This window comes from Lepisma saccharinum, chromosome 7 (genome assembly GCF_977018435.1).
Source record: "Lepisma saccharinum chromosome 7, izLepSacc3.1, whole genome shotgun sequence".
NCBI lineage: Eukaryota > Metazoa > Arthropoda > Insecta > Zygentoma > Lepismatidae > Lepisma > Lepisma saccharinum.
In genome coordinates, this window is record NC_139235.1 from 43,068,117 (window position 1) to 43,090,250 (window position 22,134).

Below are 22,134 nucleotides of genomic sequence, written 5' to 3' on the forward strand. Positions count from 1 at the left end.
TTCACACCAAAACATAAATAACTATTCTCAGATTTGAAACCGTAACAGGGGTGTAAGGGGTGACCTTCCACGTAGTACACCCAATCGTCAACTTCATTCCACGTAGTACACCCTGGACTGCTCTTTGCAGACTAACGAGGCTCTGGCGACTGACCCTATGGCCAGTATAATTCTGTGTGTTCTGTTTTTTGTCATGTGTGCTGAGTGCCCCTTTAGAGCCTCAGCTTTTAACCTAAGTCAGAATATTTTAATATTTCAGTTATTCGATATTACAGTTACGTTATTTGTTATGGTAAGGGGCTGGACCCCGTATAACGTGGCGGTTGCAAAATAGCCTAAGTGCTGACGCACCCAAAATTAAAAAAGAAAAAAATGTAACAGGGAATATAGCTTTAATAAATGCCTATAAATATTTCACTATCGTTTATATTTATGTACATGTTGTTAATTTCGAAATATTGGGAAGAAATGCAGCAAAATGCTACATATTCGATTACTAATTTGAGCCACTATACATGTTATGTTTTTATTTCATGAACAATGCGACACCACAGGTCCCGAGTTCAGATCCCAGCCTGTGTATTGTTTTCATTATTTTCTTCGTGATGTCCTTTCATCAATTTTGTCATTGCATCACCCATCCTCGTCTTCGCGATTAGCCAAAAGTGGCAGAAAACCAAAGTTAAATATAACAAATCAAATCAAACATTACTTGCAAGACAAGAATGGATAGGTTATTTTGAAGCTTCTGTTATTAAAAGCAAATTGTGTGTAGCTTTCCTAGACAGAAGTTTCAAACACAGAAAGTGATTGATTGGATAAGGGCTGTGGATTCCTACTCGAGCAGAAAATATATATGTTTCAATTTATTACTTACAACAATAGCAAACTGATTTCCCGCTAAATCAAAGAAAACTTGCATTCACAGTTACAAATTGACGTGTTGAATGACCTTAACTACAGATTTCTCTCACTCCAATTCTGATTAATCGAACAGCACACCACAACGTGGGTCATTAAATATTTCCAACTTACTCTCGAGTTCCTCAACTAAAAATAAATTGACTGCGAGACAAAAACTCCTCTCCGATAACACATTATATGCAGAGTATACGTAAGTTGAAATTCCATCATAATAATTTGAATTCTTCAAGTAGTAGCTACAAATATAATTTTTCATGCATATTTTCTTAGCAGAATATGAAGTTTCTCACTTCAGAAGGATAACATATACACAGTATTTCACAAGCGTTTTTAGTTCGAGCTAGTCGTAGGCCTAATATGAATATAAACGTGACTTCATTACTTACTTTAAAAAAGTGCCAGGCAATCAAAATTCGAGGGTATGCCTGAAATTATTTGTAGTATCTCATGTGTCAAGGGGGCTTTATAAGTAGTAGTAGTAGAAACGTAATTATACTGCATGTTGCAACTGAAACCGTAGCCTCGAAGACCGAAGTCGTTGAGTGGTCCACTCATACACTCGGTACCAAACATTTCAAGTTCGAGTAGACACCTGGGCATGGCTGGGTTTTTTTTTGTAAGCATCCCTTCATAGATTTAATATGATCATCATTCATCTTCATCGTTGCGATTATCTACAAGTGGCAGAAAAGAGATATAAAAGAAGAATAATGTATAACAAACAAAAGAGGATAAAAGGATGAACTGAGTTAATGATAGGAAGTTTTATAACATTACTGTTTCTTGAAGAATCCTGTCCTTTGTTACGATTTTATTTCTCAGTCACACGTTGCTCAATGTTCACGTCGACTGTCGTCCTTACGTACTTGAAAATTACTTTCATGTCTGCCTATGCTCTTCTTTCAAACGTGGTAGGTGGGCGCTCTGTCTGTTTCTACACCAAAAAGTTTAATGAACCTCCTGTCCAAGAAGACAAGAATTACTGAAAGTAATTTTCAAAATTGTAAGCGGATGAGGGCCCTTGTAAATGATAAAATATACTGTCCTTTTATTCGCTTAGTTTTGAGAATCACTTCCCATACAATTCTTGCCTTCTTGAGAGTCCAATGGCCCTGTCTAGCCACAAACCAGTTGCACAAACGCGGTTTCGTTTGTTTCGTACAACAATTCCATCTAACGTTTCGTTTCTACGTAGTTTCTACTTGCTAAAAGTGCCTTTCATATCGCCCCAGGGCGTTGTCTACTCGGCTGCTTCGTGACCGAAGGTCACGTGTACAAAGTTTGAGGATTCACATTTTCCGATTTTGCGTGGTGCTGCTGCTGCTACGAGCGAACACAAGGGAAAAAACCTTGGACGAAAAGTCCCCGCACAGCTCTTCTACTCTTCAGCTCGGCCCATAAGGAAGAACGGTCAACTCTCCCCCTCCCCTCCACGTGGTAGTAGTACAGTGCACAGGAGTTGCGGGTCTGCACAGGTTTCTTTCCTTGTGGTTCAGTTCGCCTTATCAAGGTCGTGCAGCAAATAATTATTTTTCGTCTTCCGATAGGAAAAAGCTTGCCTCTCGCTTACGTGGATGAACGCGTAGCACAGATGATTCCTTGGTTGGTCCTTTATGTTTCGTCCTTCAGCAATTTAATCTAAGCATGAATCATTCTCATCGCCAAACATACTGTATTTTTTAATTGATGTAACACATGTAAACTGAAAGAGAGAGAGAGAGAGAGAGAGAGAGAGAGAGAGAGAAAGATATACATAAACGTTTTCTTACAACAAACGTTTGTTTTCTATCGTATAAAGTGAACGCACATGTTAAAATTCATCTTGCATACATAATCAAATTAGAACAAATCCACGTAAAGTGATTTAGTATGCAGAAAATAAATATATTTGTGATAAATACATAGTTAATCAGTAAATTCCAATAACCAGAACTTCTGTCACGCTGAATCTTGTTTACGGATGTTTTCAAACGTTTTGTTTTACAATTTCATTTTTTCACTGACATCCAAAACGAAAATACGTATTATAATTTAATGACTTTCAAAATGTCAAATGCTGTAATGTTAGTATGCTGCCGATCATAATTGTGAGGCTTCTTCGAAAACGCCTTCGATAACGGTATTTACTATTCGTAACGGATATGTGTATCACTTTTTTGAAACAGACTTTTGTGAAGGGAAAGAACTGTAACGTTACAAAAGTAACGAGCACAATTATACGAGAGGCCTATGTTATTCTCTCCGGAACACGGCATCGGACACGTTATTGCACATCGGAACGTCTGTATGATACCAGCTATAAATAACGTTGTTGCTTTGAAGCAAAGAGTGTAACGTTTTTACAATCGTGACCTCAATTAAGTTACTGGTTAATTGTAACGTTACTATCACTTTCCACACACACTAAAGTTACTAGTCAATCGTGACGAACTTGTTTCTTACCCTGTAACGTTACTGGTTGCCGGCAATGGATGTAACGTTAAAGCGTCACCTAACGACCTACTGATTTACAGATCAGTTATGGTTCGGTACCGTTATGCACACCTGTAACGTAATGTTCATATACCTGAGGTAACGTTTCTGTTCACGAAAAAAGTTATTCAGTTTCTGGTTGTAACGTAACGGAAACCGTAATTGAAAATACCGTTCCATTTCGTTACGTTACGACTCCCTGTTTCTAAGACCTACAAAATAAGTCTTGCTTACTCTCTGTCCTATTTATTTATTGCGTTTTCTCCCGGTTTCTGTCGTTTCCTCCTCTTTACGTTTGGTTTAAGAATTTCTTAGGGAAATATTAGGGATAAAACAGTGCAAATTTTGATAAGCTGGATATTTAGCGTACGGACTAAGGCCGTGTCCGAAATGTGGAAGACCGTACTTGAAGCGGGCCTACTTCGAGAATGGTCTCGAAGTGCGGTCTTGAAGTTGTGAACTGGAAGTGAAAATCTTTCGAACTGCACTTCGACTGCAGCGCCAAATACGATCAGTAGATATAACCGAGGACATTGGTTTTCCACGTTTAAAACACTTTATTTCACCACAGAAATCACATAGCATTTGCAAATGTACTTATACATACATTTCCACACCTTACAAGAACTACAACAAACAACTAGCTGGCTTTCTACCTCCACGATTTCAAACAAATGAACAACAAGTCCGCTTGTCACGTGACCGAGCCTGCAATCTTGTGGTGCTCTGCACTGTGGTCTTGGTACCTCGTGAACTTGACGCTTTCGTCACATCCGCCAAGAACATACTCCAAGTATGTACTTTGTACCATTCGGACAGAGCCTAAGGTCTGTACCAGGCCCGTATCCAAGATTTTTTTTGAGGGGGGGGCCAGACCCATAGGCGAATTTTAAATAAATTTTCTCTCATATTATACACTGTGTGTGTGTGTGTGTGTATCGTATATATATATATATATATATATATATATATATATATATATATATATATGGGGTGTGTATAGGAGAGGGTGGATAGAGAAATTTGCTCATTTTGTTACGAAATGTTGAACAGCAGCATTTTCTAACATATATGTATACAACCACGTGACAAATATTTGCAGTTCATACTGACATTTGTTTGTCAGAGAGCAAAAAAAATTGTATGATAGGGACAGATTACATGTGTGCATAATGCAAACAATTCAAATAGCCTACGAAAAGCAACATAGGTATGTGTGTGGGGTTGATAGATGAGGGTTCACACCCATTTTGCAAAGTCCCTGACTTTTCCAGGTATTTTACATAACTGTGAAATGATTTAATATGCTAAAAAATAAGAGTTACATTTCAACTTGTAAGTTAATCAAATGAATCACGTTTGTTGAACATTTTTGAAAATAATTGAAAGAACCTTCTTATAAGCAATATTACCCAAAAAAGAAGATTGTTGGGAAGATAAAACGAAACGAGTTTCCGGTTTCAAATTCTGCCAAGAAAAAATCGTTTGTTTCCAATTACCTCAGTCCTAGCCTTGTTTTCCTGACTCCTTCAGTTGCCCAGGACTTTAAAGTCAGTGCGAACTCTGTAAATAAATTATCTGAAGGGAACGGCTAAGTAACTTCGCCCTGGCAGTGTGTCTGCTGGCGTAATATTGTTTCTATGGTGTATTTTCGCTTGAAGAATCTTATTCGATAGTAAAAATAAATGCTATTTAAAGAAGCTATTAAATGGGGTTGCATACATGTGGTATAGAAAAATGCCATTTTCAACGGCTTGTAGCAATAATTGTTTTTGGCCTTGATGTCTTCTGCACACTGTGAAAGTTGTCTGTTTCCTGTTATACGGTCACACCACTGTGCATTTATGTTCAAGATAATTACAAATAGAAAAGAAGAAAAGTTGCAGAAAAACAAATTCCGATTGACAGAATTGCGTAAATATTAATGTACTTAATTTGAGTGTTTTGGGCAAATAATAATATATGTTAAAAGTACTTCGGGCAAATTTTTGCCCCCAAAATCTAGCAACGATTCTGCTGTAAAGTGGATTCTCCATTTACATAATATTAATTAACCCTAAGCCATTGAGTGGCAGAATGGACATCAGTTGCAGAATAACCCTGATGTCGGAAAAAGAAAACACATTTTTTTTATCCTTTTGCTCAGTGGTGGCGAAAAGGGATCACAGACCTTGCGGATGGACAGCTAAATGCCTCTTATATAGTTGGTTTTGTATTGCAGTCATTGAGGAACCTTTCTTCCATAATGTAAAAAGTATAGAAAATTCCCCACTATTCTAATTATGTGAAACATTTGTGACGGAGCCGAGGCAAAAAGGTCGGGACATGGATTAAAAGGAATGGACTATCCCGACTAAATCGGAACGCCTGATAGCCTTGCATCAATGGCTGTAGAACTAAAATAGACTAATATTGCAGACTGCAGACTTCTATAGCCTGCCTCTGTCCAGAAACAACCTATTCATTTGTGCAAGGACAAAATCGAAATTCATGTAAAATTTGAAAAACAGTGAACGTAATTTTTGTAGGTTTTTATACGTTCAAATTAAAATTTTTCTTGGCTTGAAGGGGGGCATGGCCCCCCGTCCCCCCTTGGGTACGGGCTTGGTCTGGACCGTACGTCTCTACGTACATGCCATGAAATGTCCGTACCTGTACAGTGGGATCCATGAGTATTACCCTGCAAATTGTCCAAGACTATTTTTATTAATTTTTTCTTACATCTTGTGTGTTTTTAAGCGATGCATTTTTATGTATGCTGGTGAAGAAGTTGTCAACAGCTTGTTTTGAGTTTTTTTTTAATTCTTGAAGCTCTTATTGGGTCAAATAAAGTGCACGAACATGGTGATGAACAATTTGAATGGTAATACTCATGGATCCCACTGTACAGTCAGGACCGTACGGTTGGCAACGCTGCGCTTTCACCACTTGATTTCCCTCCTCCTCCTCCTCTGCCGCTATGCACGGCCCTGCTCCACAGTTAGCTGGGACAGGGTATATGCAACCAGACTTTTGCCTCGCCCTGTACATTTTTAAATAGTAGTCCAACTATAACCACAAGGGTGCAATGAAGAGCTCTGTCAATTTAAAATGACATTATTTCACACAGTTAATTTCATTTCAGTCACAGTACTTCATGTTAATTATTAAAATTGCGTTTCAGGAACGTGCTAACGTCAAACTGAACGAGTGACGTCCATGATTGAATCAGCTCAATGTAGAAACATGAATATGGTGATGGACAATTTTCTTACTACTGTCTTTGCAGTCGGATAAATTGACCGATTTGGCAACTGAGCATCTACGTATGTTGTGAAGCTTTGGTGAGAAACGAACTTTCCCGCCAGATGTCTTCCGAGTCGTTCCAAAAAATTGAGTGAAATATGGCGGAAAGCTCAAGATCAACGGACCAAAGTCTTGAAATCAATGAGGAAGATAGTGGAATTACTATGTTAGATGTATTAGAAGAGGAACAGGAATTGGAAGAAGATGCGAAAGCTGTTTTAGGAGGTTCAGATGACCAAAATTGCACTTACGAACAGGTTAGTGATTAGTAATATAATCTCTCTTTTGCTTGTATTTATGTATAGCAACTATGGTGTTTTTTATCGTTATCCATGATTTAATATGTCATTGCTGAATGGAAACGAAAAGTAGTTGAGCTTAAATGACAATGCCTAACTTTAGTAAAAGTACGGACAACGAAATATAATTTAACGGGTTAAAACTCTTGTAATTGCTGATACAAGTTATCCATATGCAGCTGTTATAAATTAATGTTTGTAATTCCACTGTCATACTGTAGTAAATTTAATTTCATCCTTACTTTTTCGTCAAACAAATATATTTACGATATTTTTGTTTGTTTATTTTATGTCAATTTTGGTGAAAGGATTTGTCTATGACATGTTGCTTTTGTTGGCATTATTTCAATACAATCTGCAAACATAAAAATACACCATTGTCCAATAGGTAATTTAATAATAATTGACAGATTATCATGTGTTTTATCGTAGGAAATAAATATGTAGAATATGGAAACTCCAACATACAATACATATGATGTCCACCATCACGAATTCATGAATTTTGCTGAAAAAATATGTGTTAATGGTGCACATGACATGTCCAGAAATAAAATATTTTCTTCCCCTGTCTATTTGTAGCAATAATGTTAGACCCACACAAGCAAACAGGATATTTGAAACATTCCTTATGGAGGAGATGGAATGCTAGATCACAGACGTTATTTCCAAAGCACTATAAATATAAAACAGAGATGTGTTGTTTTTTTATGTGAAAGTGTGTTCATAATTCTTCCTCAGCATTGTTGTGAAACACTTTTGAAACTTAAAAGTCAAAGCACAAGTACAGTCACAGACAGTTCTGGGTTGTAATGATTCCAATGAGAGTCAATGGGTTTGTTACAACCTCCGTGACTGTACGATACGAAACTGGGTTAACTATTTGCAATGATAAATGAAATGAAGGTATAATTTAACAATACAGGGAATTTATCCAATTTGTTTGAAATTTGGGATACTTACTAATTTGGGCCTCGTAATCACGAATCTGCACTTAAAATTTGGTGCTCACGTATAAATTTGGGGGCAGGTGAATCCAGCCAATTTCTAACATACCTTTAACAGGGACTCTATAGAGAAAGCCGGGCAGCCGGAGTGGAGGCGGGGCCGCATTAGCGGTTAGGGGCGGTAGGTCAATTACCCCAGGGGCGGAGCCCGGAATTGGTGGGAAATTTGGTAATCGAGGGTGTTGAAATAACTTAATTTTGCTATTTCCACATGTGAGCGCCAAATTTTGACTGCAGATTCGTGATTAGGGAGCCAAAATTAGTGAGTATGCCGAATTTCAAACAAAATGGAGAAATTCCCGGTATTATAAAATCGCTCCGCAATGAAATTTCATAAGAAATTTTAGAATTTTGTAGTTTTTGTTTTTATATGTGTAGTTGGAGATTTCAAAAGTGTGTTTCTTAACAATGTTTTGAAAGTACTGCAAACATAATTACTAATTAAAAGGGTACTAGATCCGTATAGGGGAGACACCTAGAAATAATTTATTTCGCACTTTTTTACATTGCTAAGGTACAATTCTGCATTGCGGAACATTTCTTTAGGTGTAATAATGAATTTCTAACTGAAATAATGTCTATTTCTTACATTTACCAGTACTTACTGTTCTTCCTTTTCTCGGTTCTCTAACATGCAATATGGTGATAGCGTACTGGCTTATCGCACGGTATGGCAGTGTTTTGTCGATTTAGAGTCTGAATGCAGTGTTTCAACCTTATTCACCAAAAAATACTTAATTTCGTGGCCGGATTGGTAATTATGCTAATACCTCGTTAGCCCCACAAACCATCACAAACATAGTTAAAAAACTTCATGACACATAATCTTCTTGCGAAAACACTGCATGGTTTGCGACACTTATTGGGGGTTACCTCATCTAAAACATGGAACATCGTGTTTACGTGCAGAAAACAAATAGCAGCAACAGCAATTCCGTGTCGGAGAGATATTTTCCCAGAATAAAATATAAATTGGTGTTGAAAAGGATAAAAACTACATTCCCAAACCTCAACAATGCTACAGAAAATGATTTCCGTAAGTACTTTCTTCTGTAAAAAAGTAAGAAATCCGTCTCCACTATAGGGAACTGTTACCATTAAAAGAAATCACCAACCTCACTTTTTCATGCATGGTGCTTTGAAAATATCATCCACCCCCTCCCTCCCTTACATAAGAAATGCAATCCTATAAGCTGTTTCTTTTATTTTCTCACTGTAGCATTGTTGCAAATCAACAGAGGAAGAAATTATTTCATTTTTGACATGTCATGCATTTTTTAACTTTTTGTTTTCAGTTGAATTTATAATTCTGATGTCACACAGTTGTTATTCAACCTGTATGACTTGTGATGAAATTGTATTATTCCTTTGAAACTACATTTCCTAACTTTAAGTTTGGACTGCATACAGTTAGAAGCATGATGTACAATTTAGTACTGTAATACACGAAATAACCAAGTACATGCTACATCTAAATATACCTGCCTGATGTGCATCCTACATGTAATAACTTTGGAAGGAAGCACTTGTGGTGAGTTTATAATTAACTTATTTCTTCTTCATGGCTGTCACGTAGAATCATGTTAAGTTTTATTACGTGGTAATTTGTAAACAAGATAAATGTTGTGCAGTGAATTGGTCACATAGTTATGTTTACAGGCTATGTGAATTAAACTGGTAGTGTATACAATCTTGAAAATAATGAAAATTATGGAGTAGTAGTGGTGGTTTATCTAAAGAATTGACTGATCTGTACCATAATGAAAACTTTCTTAAACGTCTACAGGCAATAATAATAGCTTAAAAGAGTCCACAAGCTCTCGTGCATCAAGTGAAAACTATATTGACTTGGTCTTGCAGGTGACAGAGAAAGCAACTTCTCAGATATGATATTTTAAATTGAAGTCCCCAGTTAGATGATACTCAATGAGGGGTGAATTTGATGGTTGCAGATTTGTAAATCCACAACAATGATTGGAAATATGGTGTTTCTTCCAACTGTAGCAATGACTTTCATATTTCCACTTAAAATATATTTTGCAAAAGTAAATTCAAATGTTACTAAATGATCTATAAATTTATTTAAAAAAGTTTAGAAAGTTCAAGGAATTTACAGTGTTTGTACCAGTCTAAAAAACCTGGAAATGCTGGAAAATTCATGAAAATATCAGGGAAATTTACTGTTTCTGGAAAAAGTCAACATTTCTGTAGTAGTGCAGTAAAAGTAGGTTTTCAAGCAGAGCAAGAACCTTAAAATTTGAAAATTTGTTGTTTATAAACTGTGCAGAGTTTTTAACAGCAGTTACAGTAAAAATTGTATATTAATTTTGAACTTTTATCATGTAGAAATCTACTATTGCAATTTATCTCTTTCTTGGTGCAATTTTTTGTGTGTTCGGTAGATTGTTATTAGGATCAATATGTATGTTACTAAATTGTACTATAATTATGTATGCAATAATTTGATCTTATTAAAAGATGTTAATCATTAGTTACTACATGATAAGTATCACATAAAAGCACACCCCTGATACTTGCTTCCTTCCCCATTTCAACCAATCAGTTACCGTTGAATTTATCTATTCTTCATTACCTTTACATGTGAAGTAAATACAGGGTCTGTATAAAAAGAAATGAGACCAAATTTTTTTTTGATGCGACTGTACGTTGAAGCCCACTTGCTCCAGGTGGGTTCGATGGAGGGAAAGTAAGCTTCAAAACACACCTAGCGTCAGTCGCCTACGAGCTTCCTGCGGTTCGTATCATGGTTTAAGTGGACCCTTGTCTATAAGCTCGGTCGAAGCTTAAAAATGTGACGTGCCATTGAACAGCACTACACCTTTAAATTCATGTGTGGGAATCTGAAATCGGCTATGGAGACGTTGGCCATGATACAGCCAGTCTCGGGAGTGAAAGCCTATCAAAAGCTGCTGTTCAAAGACGGTCGAGAGAGTGTGGAAGATGAACCGAGGACAATGTGCAACGTGTGCATGATGTGTTGAACTCAGACCGGCGGTTAAGTGTTAATGATTGCAGACCACGTAGGAATTGATAAAATGACTGTGCACACCATCATTACAGAGGATTTGCAGATGAGAAAAATCTGTGCCGATAGGAGGCTGCATCATGACAATGCACCAAGCCGCACCTGCTTCATGGTCAACGACTACCTGGCCCGGAACGGCATCACAACACTTCCCCAGCCCCCCTACATTCCCAATCTGGCCCCGGCAGACTTTTTCCTGTTCCCCCGACTGAAGACAGCCCTCAAAGGACACTGCCATGGGACCGTAGCAGAGGTCAAAGCGGCTTTGACACGCTGCTTGAAGGACATTCCAGAAAAGGACTTCCAGGGTGCCCTCCAAGCATGGAAAACTTGTTTGCAGAAGTGTGTCCACACCCAAGGGCAGGGTTGGCATTATTTCCAGGTATTTTTGAAAAACCCAACCTGGGTGGGTATTTTTTTTTCATTCAGTTAAAACCTGGGTAAAACTGTTTTTTTTTTTCAGGTTATGCTGATAAATATATATTTTTAAAAAATGAAATACATTTTCTCTCATAGTAATATATTGGAATATTCAATTTGTATTGTTTTAGTTCACTGAATCAAAAACTATTTAATATTTTCTGTTAACATAGTTAAGAATTGACAGTCGAGGTCTCACACCTTGAAATGATTAAATTCAAAACATCTGTCCCGCAACAGACCATTGAGGGCCCAGGTCTGCCTACCGCCAGCCGACCACACTCCCACCTGATCCTACTCTGAGGTGGAAGATTATGCAACCAGTAACGGAGTGGCATGTGGTCAGCACGACGAACCCCCAGTCATCGTTGTAGGTTTTCATGACCGGGTTATGTTACTCATTCGTAGCTCCCCAAATTAATCATGATGGTGAGTGTTCACCAGTCACATACACAGGCCGAAATCTCAGGAGAAAAGTTGTTACATTTCCCCAAGGAGACTCAAACCTGCAAACGTCCCATAGCCGGAGCCCAAAGCATGACCACATAGCCACAGTGCAGGACAAATTATTAAATTGTCTAAAATACTATGTTCTGAAAAATTTGGCCAACAGTTTGATTCTACTCTTCCTGGATGGCGTAACAGTTAATAAATCTGATCAGTTCCCAGGGTTCCGCATTGTAATACTATTCTAATACTGGATAGCTGTGGTGGTTTAGCTCTTCAAGCCGGTTCGACGTACATGTATACATCCCGTGTAGTAGTGACGAAATGATGCATATTCTGCCATCTGTTGTTTTCCCACATGAACGAAAATGCATGTAACTCAAGAGTAGACTGCAATGTGCTGCCAACTGTTGATTTTCCTTCCAATTACATGAAATTATGTGCAATTGCATCACTTTATTACGTAAAAAAAACAGCTGAGAAATGGCATCGCTTGAGCGGGTAAAGGGCATCGAAGCGGACGAAATTTGTGCGTTTTTAGAGGAAAGTAACAGTGAAGGTTCAATTTATTCATTTCTATCTACAAGTGAAAGCGAAGTAAACTATCAGGGTTGCTACGCGACTGGAAAACAGGGAAAAGTCAGGGAATTTGGTTGGTCAGGGAATAGTCAGGGAATATTGCATATTTTCTGGAATTTACGTGCATTTTGGAGTTGCAGGAGAACCAGTTACAAAATGAATGAACTGTTCATTTCCACTTCCGAATTCGGTTCTTGCGATTCCAGTTTCCCCAAAAGATTCAGTTCAGAAACTTGTTCCTCTCATCATTTGACTTCTAGTCTGTCTACAAAATTATGGTTCCTTTACATTTCGATTCTATATTTATTCACTCTCGGATCTAGGTTCTTGGATCCGTTCATTTTGCGACTCGTTCTTGTGAACCTGTTCATGACCGGAATTTGGAAAGGCCTGAGACTTTTCCTTAGAGAACAAGCTACTCAAGACGAAACCTACGCACCAGCCATCCTCAGAATTTCTTGCGGAGAAAATGTTGCTTTAGCTTTGTGTGTGGTGATTAAATTTCCTTTCTGCAAGAATACACCCATTCGGAACCCGTTCTCTTTTGATACGTGAAGCGGAGCAGGTTGGTGTTTGGACAGTTCATTGTTTTTGGATCTGCAATAACTGTATACTCCTTGAACAAAAGACAGTGTAATACTTTCTGCCGTGAAGAGCAGAATTTCACGTAAACTGGCTGTGGTTGACGTCACACTGGACGGGTGCGAATGCCTAGTAAAAACAAAGGGACTCACTACTTCGTCCCCCCTGTGAATTTGAGTCCTTTGTTTGCGACCCGTTCAGAAGCAACTTGATCAACTAGTTCATTTGCTCGTTGTCGTAGTTTTTACATTGCAGAGATGTGTTACACCTGAGAAATTAGTGATTTTATGCAGTATCAGTGACGTCATTATTCGAATTTGCATGTGTTTATACCTCTTTATCCATTCCAGATAGTACAATACGCAGATGATTTCTGTTTTTACTGTACTACAGATGATGCAACCCAAGGCGTAATCAAAACGCAGAGATTAATTAGCACCATTAGAGAATGGTTTCATAATGCAGGATTAACCCTTAGTGAAAATAAATCCAAAATCATTTGTTTTAATAACAAACGCACAGACAGTTATCCCAATAATATTTTACAAATTTCTGACATCCCAGTGACAGATTCTCACAAATATTTAGGTGTACATTTTGATAGATGTTCTACGTGGAATACACACATTTTATATTTATTAAACAAAGGTCAAAAGTTTTTCACATAATTCGTAGCATGACAACAACAAAATGGGGAGGCCACCCAAAAATTTTACTTCTCTTTTATAAAAATTGCTTTCGCTTATTTTCAGCTATGTGGGAGCAAAATCCAGTCTACTCAACAAAATAGATATATTACAAAGAAAAGCATTGAGATTTTGTCTAGGTCTTACGCAATCAAGCCCCAATGTAATTGTTTATATGGAGAGTAAAGAAACTTCTTTGAGTCACAGGTGCTAATACTTTCACTCTCTTACATCCTTTGATTTATCATCTAGATATTCCATTATATACTCAATGTTCAATCCACTTCAGAGATCTAGGTTTACATACAATGTACAGAGAAAATTGGCCAATCCACGTAATGATTTACGCCGATGGTTCTAAGAATAACAATGGTGTAGGATGTGCCTATTACATCCCAGAGAAAAACATTTATCAACAATTTAGATTACCTATAGATTCATCTATTTTTACTGCGGAAAGTTACGCCCTATACAAAGCCTTACAATGTGGAATAGCGGAAGATTTTAAAAAAATTCTTCTCCTTACAGATTCTCTGAGTGTTCTTCAAGCATTATCTACATCCTATCCCAAATTATGTCACCAATCATATCTTATTATTTTAATTATTCAACAAATTCAATTTGCTTGCAAAAGAAACATTGACATACAATTCAGTTATGTTAAAGCACATAATATTAACGTAGGAAATGATCGAGTAGACAGATATGCTAAACAGGCCAGATATTTACAACTCATAAGTTTCAATAGGTTAATGTATACTGATTTATTACCACGAGTGAAAATAAAAATTATGGAACGAATGGTGCAAAGATCAATTTAAGGTTGTGGGCAACACATATAAATGGATTAAAAAAGTAAAAAATAAAGTGTTCCCCTTGCTTAGCACCACGCCATGAACGCATATAGGGGGTGTGGGGGTAACGCCCCACACTTTCTTGATCCGGTCGTGGTTGGGGGTGATGTGATCAGCACCACGCCCCTGACCACTTTTACCCCCCAGGTTTCCCCAGGTACCCATGTTATTGATGGATTGCAGAATTTAAATCTAAGGTCCCTTGGTTCAATTCATTCACACTCCCACGGCAAGTCATAGTTTTTATTAATAGATTAAGAACAGGACATGTACGTTCACCATCACATTTAGCAAAAATAAAAATTAAAACTCAAGGAAATTGTAAATGTGGCAATAATAATCCCGATGCTCAACATTTAATTCTAGAATGTCCAATTTTTTCAGATCAACAAATCATACTCTACAAAGATTTACAACGATTAAAAATTCCATTTCCAATATCACTCTCATCCATTTTAACAGATTTATCCCCTTCATTAATATGGTTGCTATATGCATATTCTCGGAAATGTAAACTCGAAATATAAAGTGATTTTTATATATACATATATATTTTTTAAAAAAATCAGAAGAAGAAACAGCAAGAGGACAACAAAGTGAATTATTTATAATTGTTTTATATTTGTGATTATGATTAATTTATGAAACTAACTATAAACTTGAGAAGAAAACATTAAAACAAATACAAAACAATAACGATGTCCAAAGTCGACAAGATAATGCTGACAGGGACAAAAAAGAAGAAGAAGAAGAATGCACGTGTTTTGTGCATGTAGAACGAATTTATTTTTTAAAAACTGGTGCAAAATAGAGGAATTAAACGTATGCTGGTCACACATCGTTGTTAGATTAGAAATGTTGGTTTGATGCCGATAGTAATTTTACGTATTTTTTGTGTGTAGAATGAAATTATGCTGAAAAGTGGTGAAAATGGGCCCAAGTTCCTTTTGTTTTATTAAGATTTCATCATACTACAAATGCAACTTTTACATGGTTCGGTTTCGATTCAGTATGTCTATTAACGCATACTGCAGAGTTTTAGCGATTACTTAAGATTTTGTCAATATATACTTTTTGTGGTTAGGTTAGGAAGGTCAGGTTTGGGTTCTTAGAATTAAAATAAAGACCCTGAATGTACTCTACTAAGGTTCCGATTTATTTCTACATTCATTCCCACTAGTTTACGATACTTACTGTCGCTTGTCAACTGGAGAATACCTTGTCCGTGGGAAGCGTGTATGATTGAGTAAGGTCATTTTGAAGTTTTTTTTTCAACATAAATAACTTTTTTCGAATCCAAACAGTGCTCATTATTTTAAGGAAGGTTCAAATTTTGTGTCACAATGGTATGATAATTAGTCTTCCTGCTAGGAAAATTTGAAAAAATCATAAGACATTCGGAACTGTTACCTTTTAATAGACAGATTTCGATGTTTTTCGTAATATAAAATTGATTCCAGCATGTGGAAAACTCAAATAATGGAGATATTTGATTCCAAAGTATGGCCCGCATATATATTTTTTTTAGATGTATGGTGGTTCACCAGCTCCATTCACGTTCTGAATTTCCGAAATATGTACTATTTTCAATGAATTAAAAAATATAATCATTAAACTTATTGCATATTTTCTAAAGGTACATGACCTAATTTTCTGTTGTTTCTCATTTGTATTGATATAATTGAGGTTGTGTTGTATGCAGGTTACATTGTACAGCTTTGATATATGCCACATTTTTTTATTAATTTTTTTACACCACTTTAATTGTAATGACTTAGTGAAAATGCGTAAGTACAATAGTTTTTATTTTTTCATTGAATAGCATCGTATTAATCACTTGGTAAATTTTCAGCTAATAAAAAAAGGTAAAAAAGAAGGTAAAGTGCTCCCCTGTGCTTAGCACCACGCCATGAAGGCGTATAGGGGGTGTGGGGGTAACGCCCCATACTTTTTGATCCTGTCGTGAGTAGGGGTGATGTGATCAGCATCACGCCCCTGACCGCATTTATCCCCTCAGGTACCCATGTCATTCGACACTGGGTAGGTGCCGGGGACGCTTCCAACGTTAGAAAAGTTCCCGGATTTGAACCGGCCGGGGATCGAACCTGGGACCTTTAGCATGGTAGTCAGACGCTAATAACTTTTCAACTAATAACTGTGTATATTCATATTCATAATAATTAACGTGCCTGCATATTTTATTGAAAAACATGACGTTCAAAAGCAAAAGTCATGACAACAAACGTGTCTGGAAAAAATTCATTTCTGGTCTGGAAAACCTGGAAAAGTCAGGGAATTTCATAATCAAAAAATCGTAGCTACCCTGACTATGCAGAACAGGAAGTAGATAGTGTCAGTGATAGTGTAAGCGAATTAGACGGCATTACATCCTCACCTGTTGCATCATCGAATGTAACCTGGAACTGGAAAGAATTTGACGACTCTTTCAAAGCAAATAATCTTGCATTTTGTGGATTGTGCAGTCCCCAAAAAGCAGTCAGTAATGTTCTTGATGCCTTTTTGTTGTTTTTTGACAAAGAAGTTGTAGAACTCATCGTCAGAGAAACTAACTTATATTCAACAATGCACATTGAAATGTGCAAATGGCAACCAGTCGAGCCCCCAATATTTCCTAAAACGATATGAAGGGACAAGTTTGAACTCATATGTAAATGTTTACATTTTGTTGATAACACGAAACGAGATTCATTTCCAGGGCCTAAAAAACTTTTCAAAATTCATGACTTAGCTGAAATGCTAAGGGAACATTTCAAAAGTGCGCTTTTGCCTTCGGAAAATATAGCAATAGATGAATCACTTTGTGGAGGGGTATATATATTCCAAGTAAGGCAGCAAAATTTGGTATCAAAACTTGAACTTTGTGAATCATCGTCAGGCTATTTACTGGATTTCATTATATATGAGTGTAAGGGTACAGATATTACTACCAATATTGATGTCACAGATGATTTGAAAATAGTTGTGAAACTGATGGCACCTCTTCTTACGAAAAACTGAACACTATGGATGGATAATTATTACAATTCTCCAACATTAGCTTTACTTCTCAGGCAAAATGGGGTGAATGTTTCTGGTACTTTGAGAATGAATAGAATAGGGGTGCCGGACATAGTAACTTCGGAAAAGCTAAAAAAGGGGGAGGTAATTGCCACCGAATCCAATGGTATGATGGTGTTAAAGTGGAAAGACATTACCTTTATTTCTACGTTTCATGATGCTTCGCTAGTTACAAAAGAAAAGAGGGGTGTAGCTACAACTAAACCAAAGTGTATAGTGGAATATAATCTTGCTATGGGTGGGTGGATGTGAAGGATCAAAAGCTACAGCCTTATCTTATTGAAAGGAAAAGAGGTACAAAATGGTATATCAAGTTTTTCAAGAGATTGCTGAATGTGTCAGTTCATATCTATAATAACAAGACCAAAATAAATCACTTGGAATATAGGTTGGACCTTATAAAAGCTCCTGTTCTTACCCATGGACCTCAAATTCCAAGGCGTACAAGTAGTGGTAGGCCATCTATAAATCCTCCTCCACAACTTCTTTTGGAAAGGCATTTCATTGAAAAGATCCCTCCTACAGGGAAAAATCTAAGCCTCAAAGATGATGCGTAATGTGTACAAAGCATGGGAAAAGAAAGGAAAGTATTTATTGGTGTTCAGATTGTGAAATACGACTGTGTTTCGAAGCATTTTTTAAGCTGTACCACACAACTTGGACTTCTAAACTAACAAGAACGCAAGACAGAAGGAGTACTTTGTAAGCGCAACATGCAAGTTTTTATTTTTGTTATTATAGTATAAATGTCATTATTTATACATTTTTGTGTAGTGTGAAGTTTCGTTTACAAGTCGTGAAAATTTCATTGTAATTGAGCAAATAGTTTTTAAGATGTGTTCAATTTTGTGACATTATGCGAAATTCGCTGTTTTGGTGATTTAAAATTACCGCCTCTCGCAGCGGCTGACGGGTATTTTAACTCCCGGCTTGAAGGGTTAGTCAACCTCCGTGGCAGAGTGATTAGCACAGCACACTGCAAAGCCAGGGGTCCCTGGTTAGAATCCTGGTTCAGACGTGGATGTTTGTTTGTCCCAATAAAAATACGGAGAAAAGGGGGTATACTACTGCTTAGGGGTATTAATTTTATTACAAATGTAAGAAACAAAAGTAGACAGGCTGTGTGACTGCTCATGCAGAAGACCCGGATTCGAATCTTGGGGTGGGTGATCTAAGGTCAGAATTTTTCTGGTCTTGTCCCTGCCTAAAGCAGCTCTGGAACTCACCCAGTCTCGAATCAATGGGTCCTGGGGGGGGGGGGGGGGTAAAAGTAGCTGGGATTTTGTTGTGATCACATCACCTCCAAAATGGCAGAGATCAAGAATATGTCGGGCCCTACCCCCATATCCCCTGAATGTGCTTTCATGGCACGGTGCTCTATGCATGGGGAACTTTACCTTTACAACATGCAGTAGCTGCACTTACACACTTTTAAATCTGCTTGAATACAGTTTGTTCACAGTTGTGTTTTCTCATCATTTTTTAAAAAATGTTTTAAGTTTAAATATCTCCTCGATGTATTAACCATGGCAAATTATAAGGCTGACATATTTAATTGTCTTGACTGTTTTCATCCAAATGGAATATCATATCCATCCCCCGAAGTATATGGTTGCTATGAAATTAACAATTCCCATGAACAAAACATTAGTGATCCCAATTTGCATCCCAACATACATATGCACTATATTTTTTTTAAAAAAAAATGTCAAGCCATAGCTTACGAAATGCCCTAAAATATTTGTCTTTTTTTCTAAATGTACAAAAATGTAGTTTATGCAGATATTTGAAAGTGGCATCAGAATTTGGAGCTACCTCAGAATATGAAATATCAATTTTTCATCCACCATCTTGAAATGCTTTCAACAAATGCAAAATAAAATCATTCCCTGGGTGTATCTAGTTGGGACATGAATTTTAGCTTAAGAACTCTAAATTTGCTACAGATATCATGGGCTCAAAATTGGTGACTTTCCCCCACCCTTCCTAAACCACACACTATACTACAGAGTTTTTATAAAAACCTCAAGCTCAAGTAATGTCCTAACGTAGCTGAGACTTGGTTTTCTTAACCTACAAAAATCTAACCTCAAATATTTGCATAACTTAAAGCTCTCCCAAGGTATGTTAAATCAGTCTGTCGTCCATCATCTTTAAACAGTGATTTTTTTTTTTTCAAATACAATATGACACCAATCCTTTAAGTTATCTTGTAACTCTAAAAATTGAAACTCAAGAGCTTTACATTTATGACAATATGTATGTTTGCGATTTTACCACCATTCCTCTCCTAAACTATGAAATATAATTTTAAAACTGCAAAAATGTGCTGTAGACAGTTTTGGAAAAAAAAAAAAAAAAAAAAAAGCATGGTATAGAGCGTGCGTTCAACATGAGGAAAATCAGTTTTACCTTCACCATCTTGAAACACATTGTTCAATTTCACTCCCATGTAATACCATTGCAGTCTGTCAGGTTTTTCTAGCTGCAGAAACATGTTATCATGGTCACTAAATAGATGACTTGTCTTTCTTTGCCCATCCACCCCACCCTGTGGCAGCGATTAGGGGGGCGCCCCCCCCACTTTTCACCACTTTTGCCCCTGCACCTTATATACAAATTGAAAAATACTGTCTTTGCCCCCCCCCCCCCCCCCGGTTTTGGAACCCAATCGCCACCACCCCCACCCATGCTGCTCCTAAATTGTGCATTTTGTTTCGATACTTTTATTGTGAGTTTACAGTGCAAGTAATGTCACAATGCTCCTGAAAGTTTTATGCACAGAGCTCGAAATTGTAATCTGAAAAGATTTGAAAATGTCAAAAATGGTCAAAATATGAAAGTATACGTATGCATTGTATTTACGTGAGTACCCCACACTCCCTATTTTTAAGAAAGAAATGAAATTGTGGTAGATTATGAGTGCTCGACTTCTTGGGTATAGAGCTCCTAACCATAAATAACTTATCCTACATGGGTAAGGAATTCCTATGTAGACCTCAGATTTTAGGTTTAACCTATTCTTTCCTTTTATGTAAGAAATAATAAGTTATGTGAGGGTTTCGTTGAAAAACACAACAACTGAGGAAGTTTTATAGTGCCTAAGAAAACCTGTTTTAGGTTTATGCACCTAAATCAAGCCTTTTTTTTTAATGTTTTTTATGTATTTTTAAAGGGCACACGGAGGCATTTGCTTTGTTTGGTCATGAAAAATTCAATGACGAACGTGTTTCAAAGGACCTCTCTGTCGATATCCTTTCCTCCAAGTGGATGGTGATTTTCAAAGCTCTAAACAAAGCAAAATATCTGGTGCCACTGTTACCTGTGCAATCCAAAGTGGTCTGAACTGTGTTGTCTTGCTCACTTTTGCTTCACTTTGGTGCTTTGTGGCATTCATGCCTTGCAAACTAACATTTCAGCATATAAGATAATCCTTACAGACAAAATTGCGGAGTTTGACTATGGATAACATGAAAAAATATTGTTGCCTAACTATTGATTGATTGAGTTGGTGTTTTAAGTCCACTTTATGCACAGTAAGGCTAATCGGGACTGGACCTACAGTTTAAAGTGAAATCCGAACCAGCATGTGCCCTTGATTGCAAGGCGACGACGATACCACCGTGCCATCGAGGAGGCTACATTGTTGCCTAACTATATGGTGAAGAGTGGATTTTAATAGTAAATTTCCAATGGGAAGTTATTCCATCGCTGTAGGGTTAGGCAACACACACAAAGTTATGCAAGATACTGTGTATTACAGGATATAGGTGTTCCATTTTCATTGCCGGTGGCTATACCTAATCAGCATTTTTGAGGAATTTTGAACTATTTTAATTTTTGGAACCTAACATTAGATTTTCAGGATTTTTAGAACCTATTTTAGGAACGTAAAAGCACACTTTTTAGAACCTAAAAATCCGAGGTTTACTCATAACGTTCAATCAATGCACTGAACTGGAGGGAGGGAGGGGTCATTGCCTCAGGCATTGAAAAGAAAACAGAACATTTGCACACATGAGAAATAAAATGAATCATTTGAAAAGTGTTTGGTTTAATTGTATCACAGTTAACTTTATTCTACTTTCACTACATTTCAATAAAATGAACTCAATTCTTCTTTGTAATGTTTTATACATGGAAAATTTATTGTAAAAGTTGATCGTCACAGGTGAAACCATGTGTGCGCCCACCCGAGCCAACCCTGCCCAAGGGTCCTATTTTGAAGCATGTTAATGATTTGTAGCGATATCTTCAATACATTTTTTCCCCTGAATTTGGTCTCATTACTTTTTATACAGACCCTGTATTCCAGTACTTGGGTAAGTGTGAGTATTTACCAAAAATATTGTGATTTTCTTCCACTAATTGACCTAATGATTTGGTCTGGAAAACCTTGAAGAGTTAGGGAAATTTGTTTTTACGAAATAGTAGACACTGTGAATATAGTGAGTT

The 22,134-nt window shown here is 37.0% G+C and overlaps 1 protein-coding gene across 1 annotated transcript in view; it reads left to right on the forward strand.

Annotated features, from left to right (window-relative positions):
• The first annotated feature begins 6,713 nt into the window (after positions 1–6,713).
• The window catches only part of LOC145989826 (putative E3 ubiquitin-protein ligase UBR7), a 59,339-nt gene continuing 43,918 nt past the window's right edge, over positions 6,714–22,134 (forward strand). Inside the window, exon 1 of the mRNA XM_083125211.1 lies at positions 6,714–6,938. Within this exon, the coding sequence (XP_082981337.1) occupies positions 6,780–6,938 (159 nt within the window). The 5' untranslated portion in view covers positions 6,714–6,779. The remainder of the gene's footprint in view (positions 6,939–22,134) is intronic.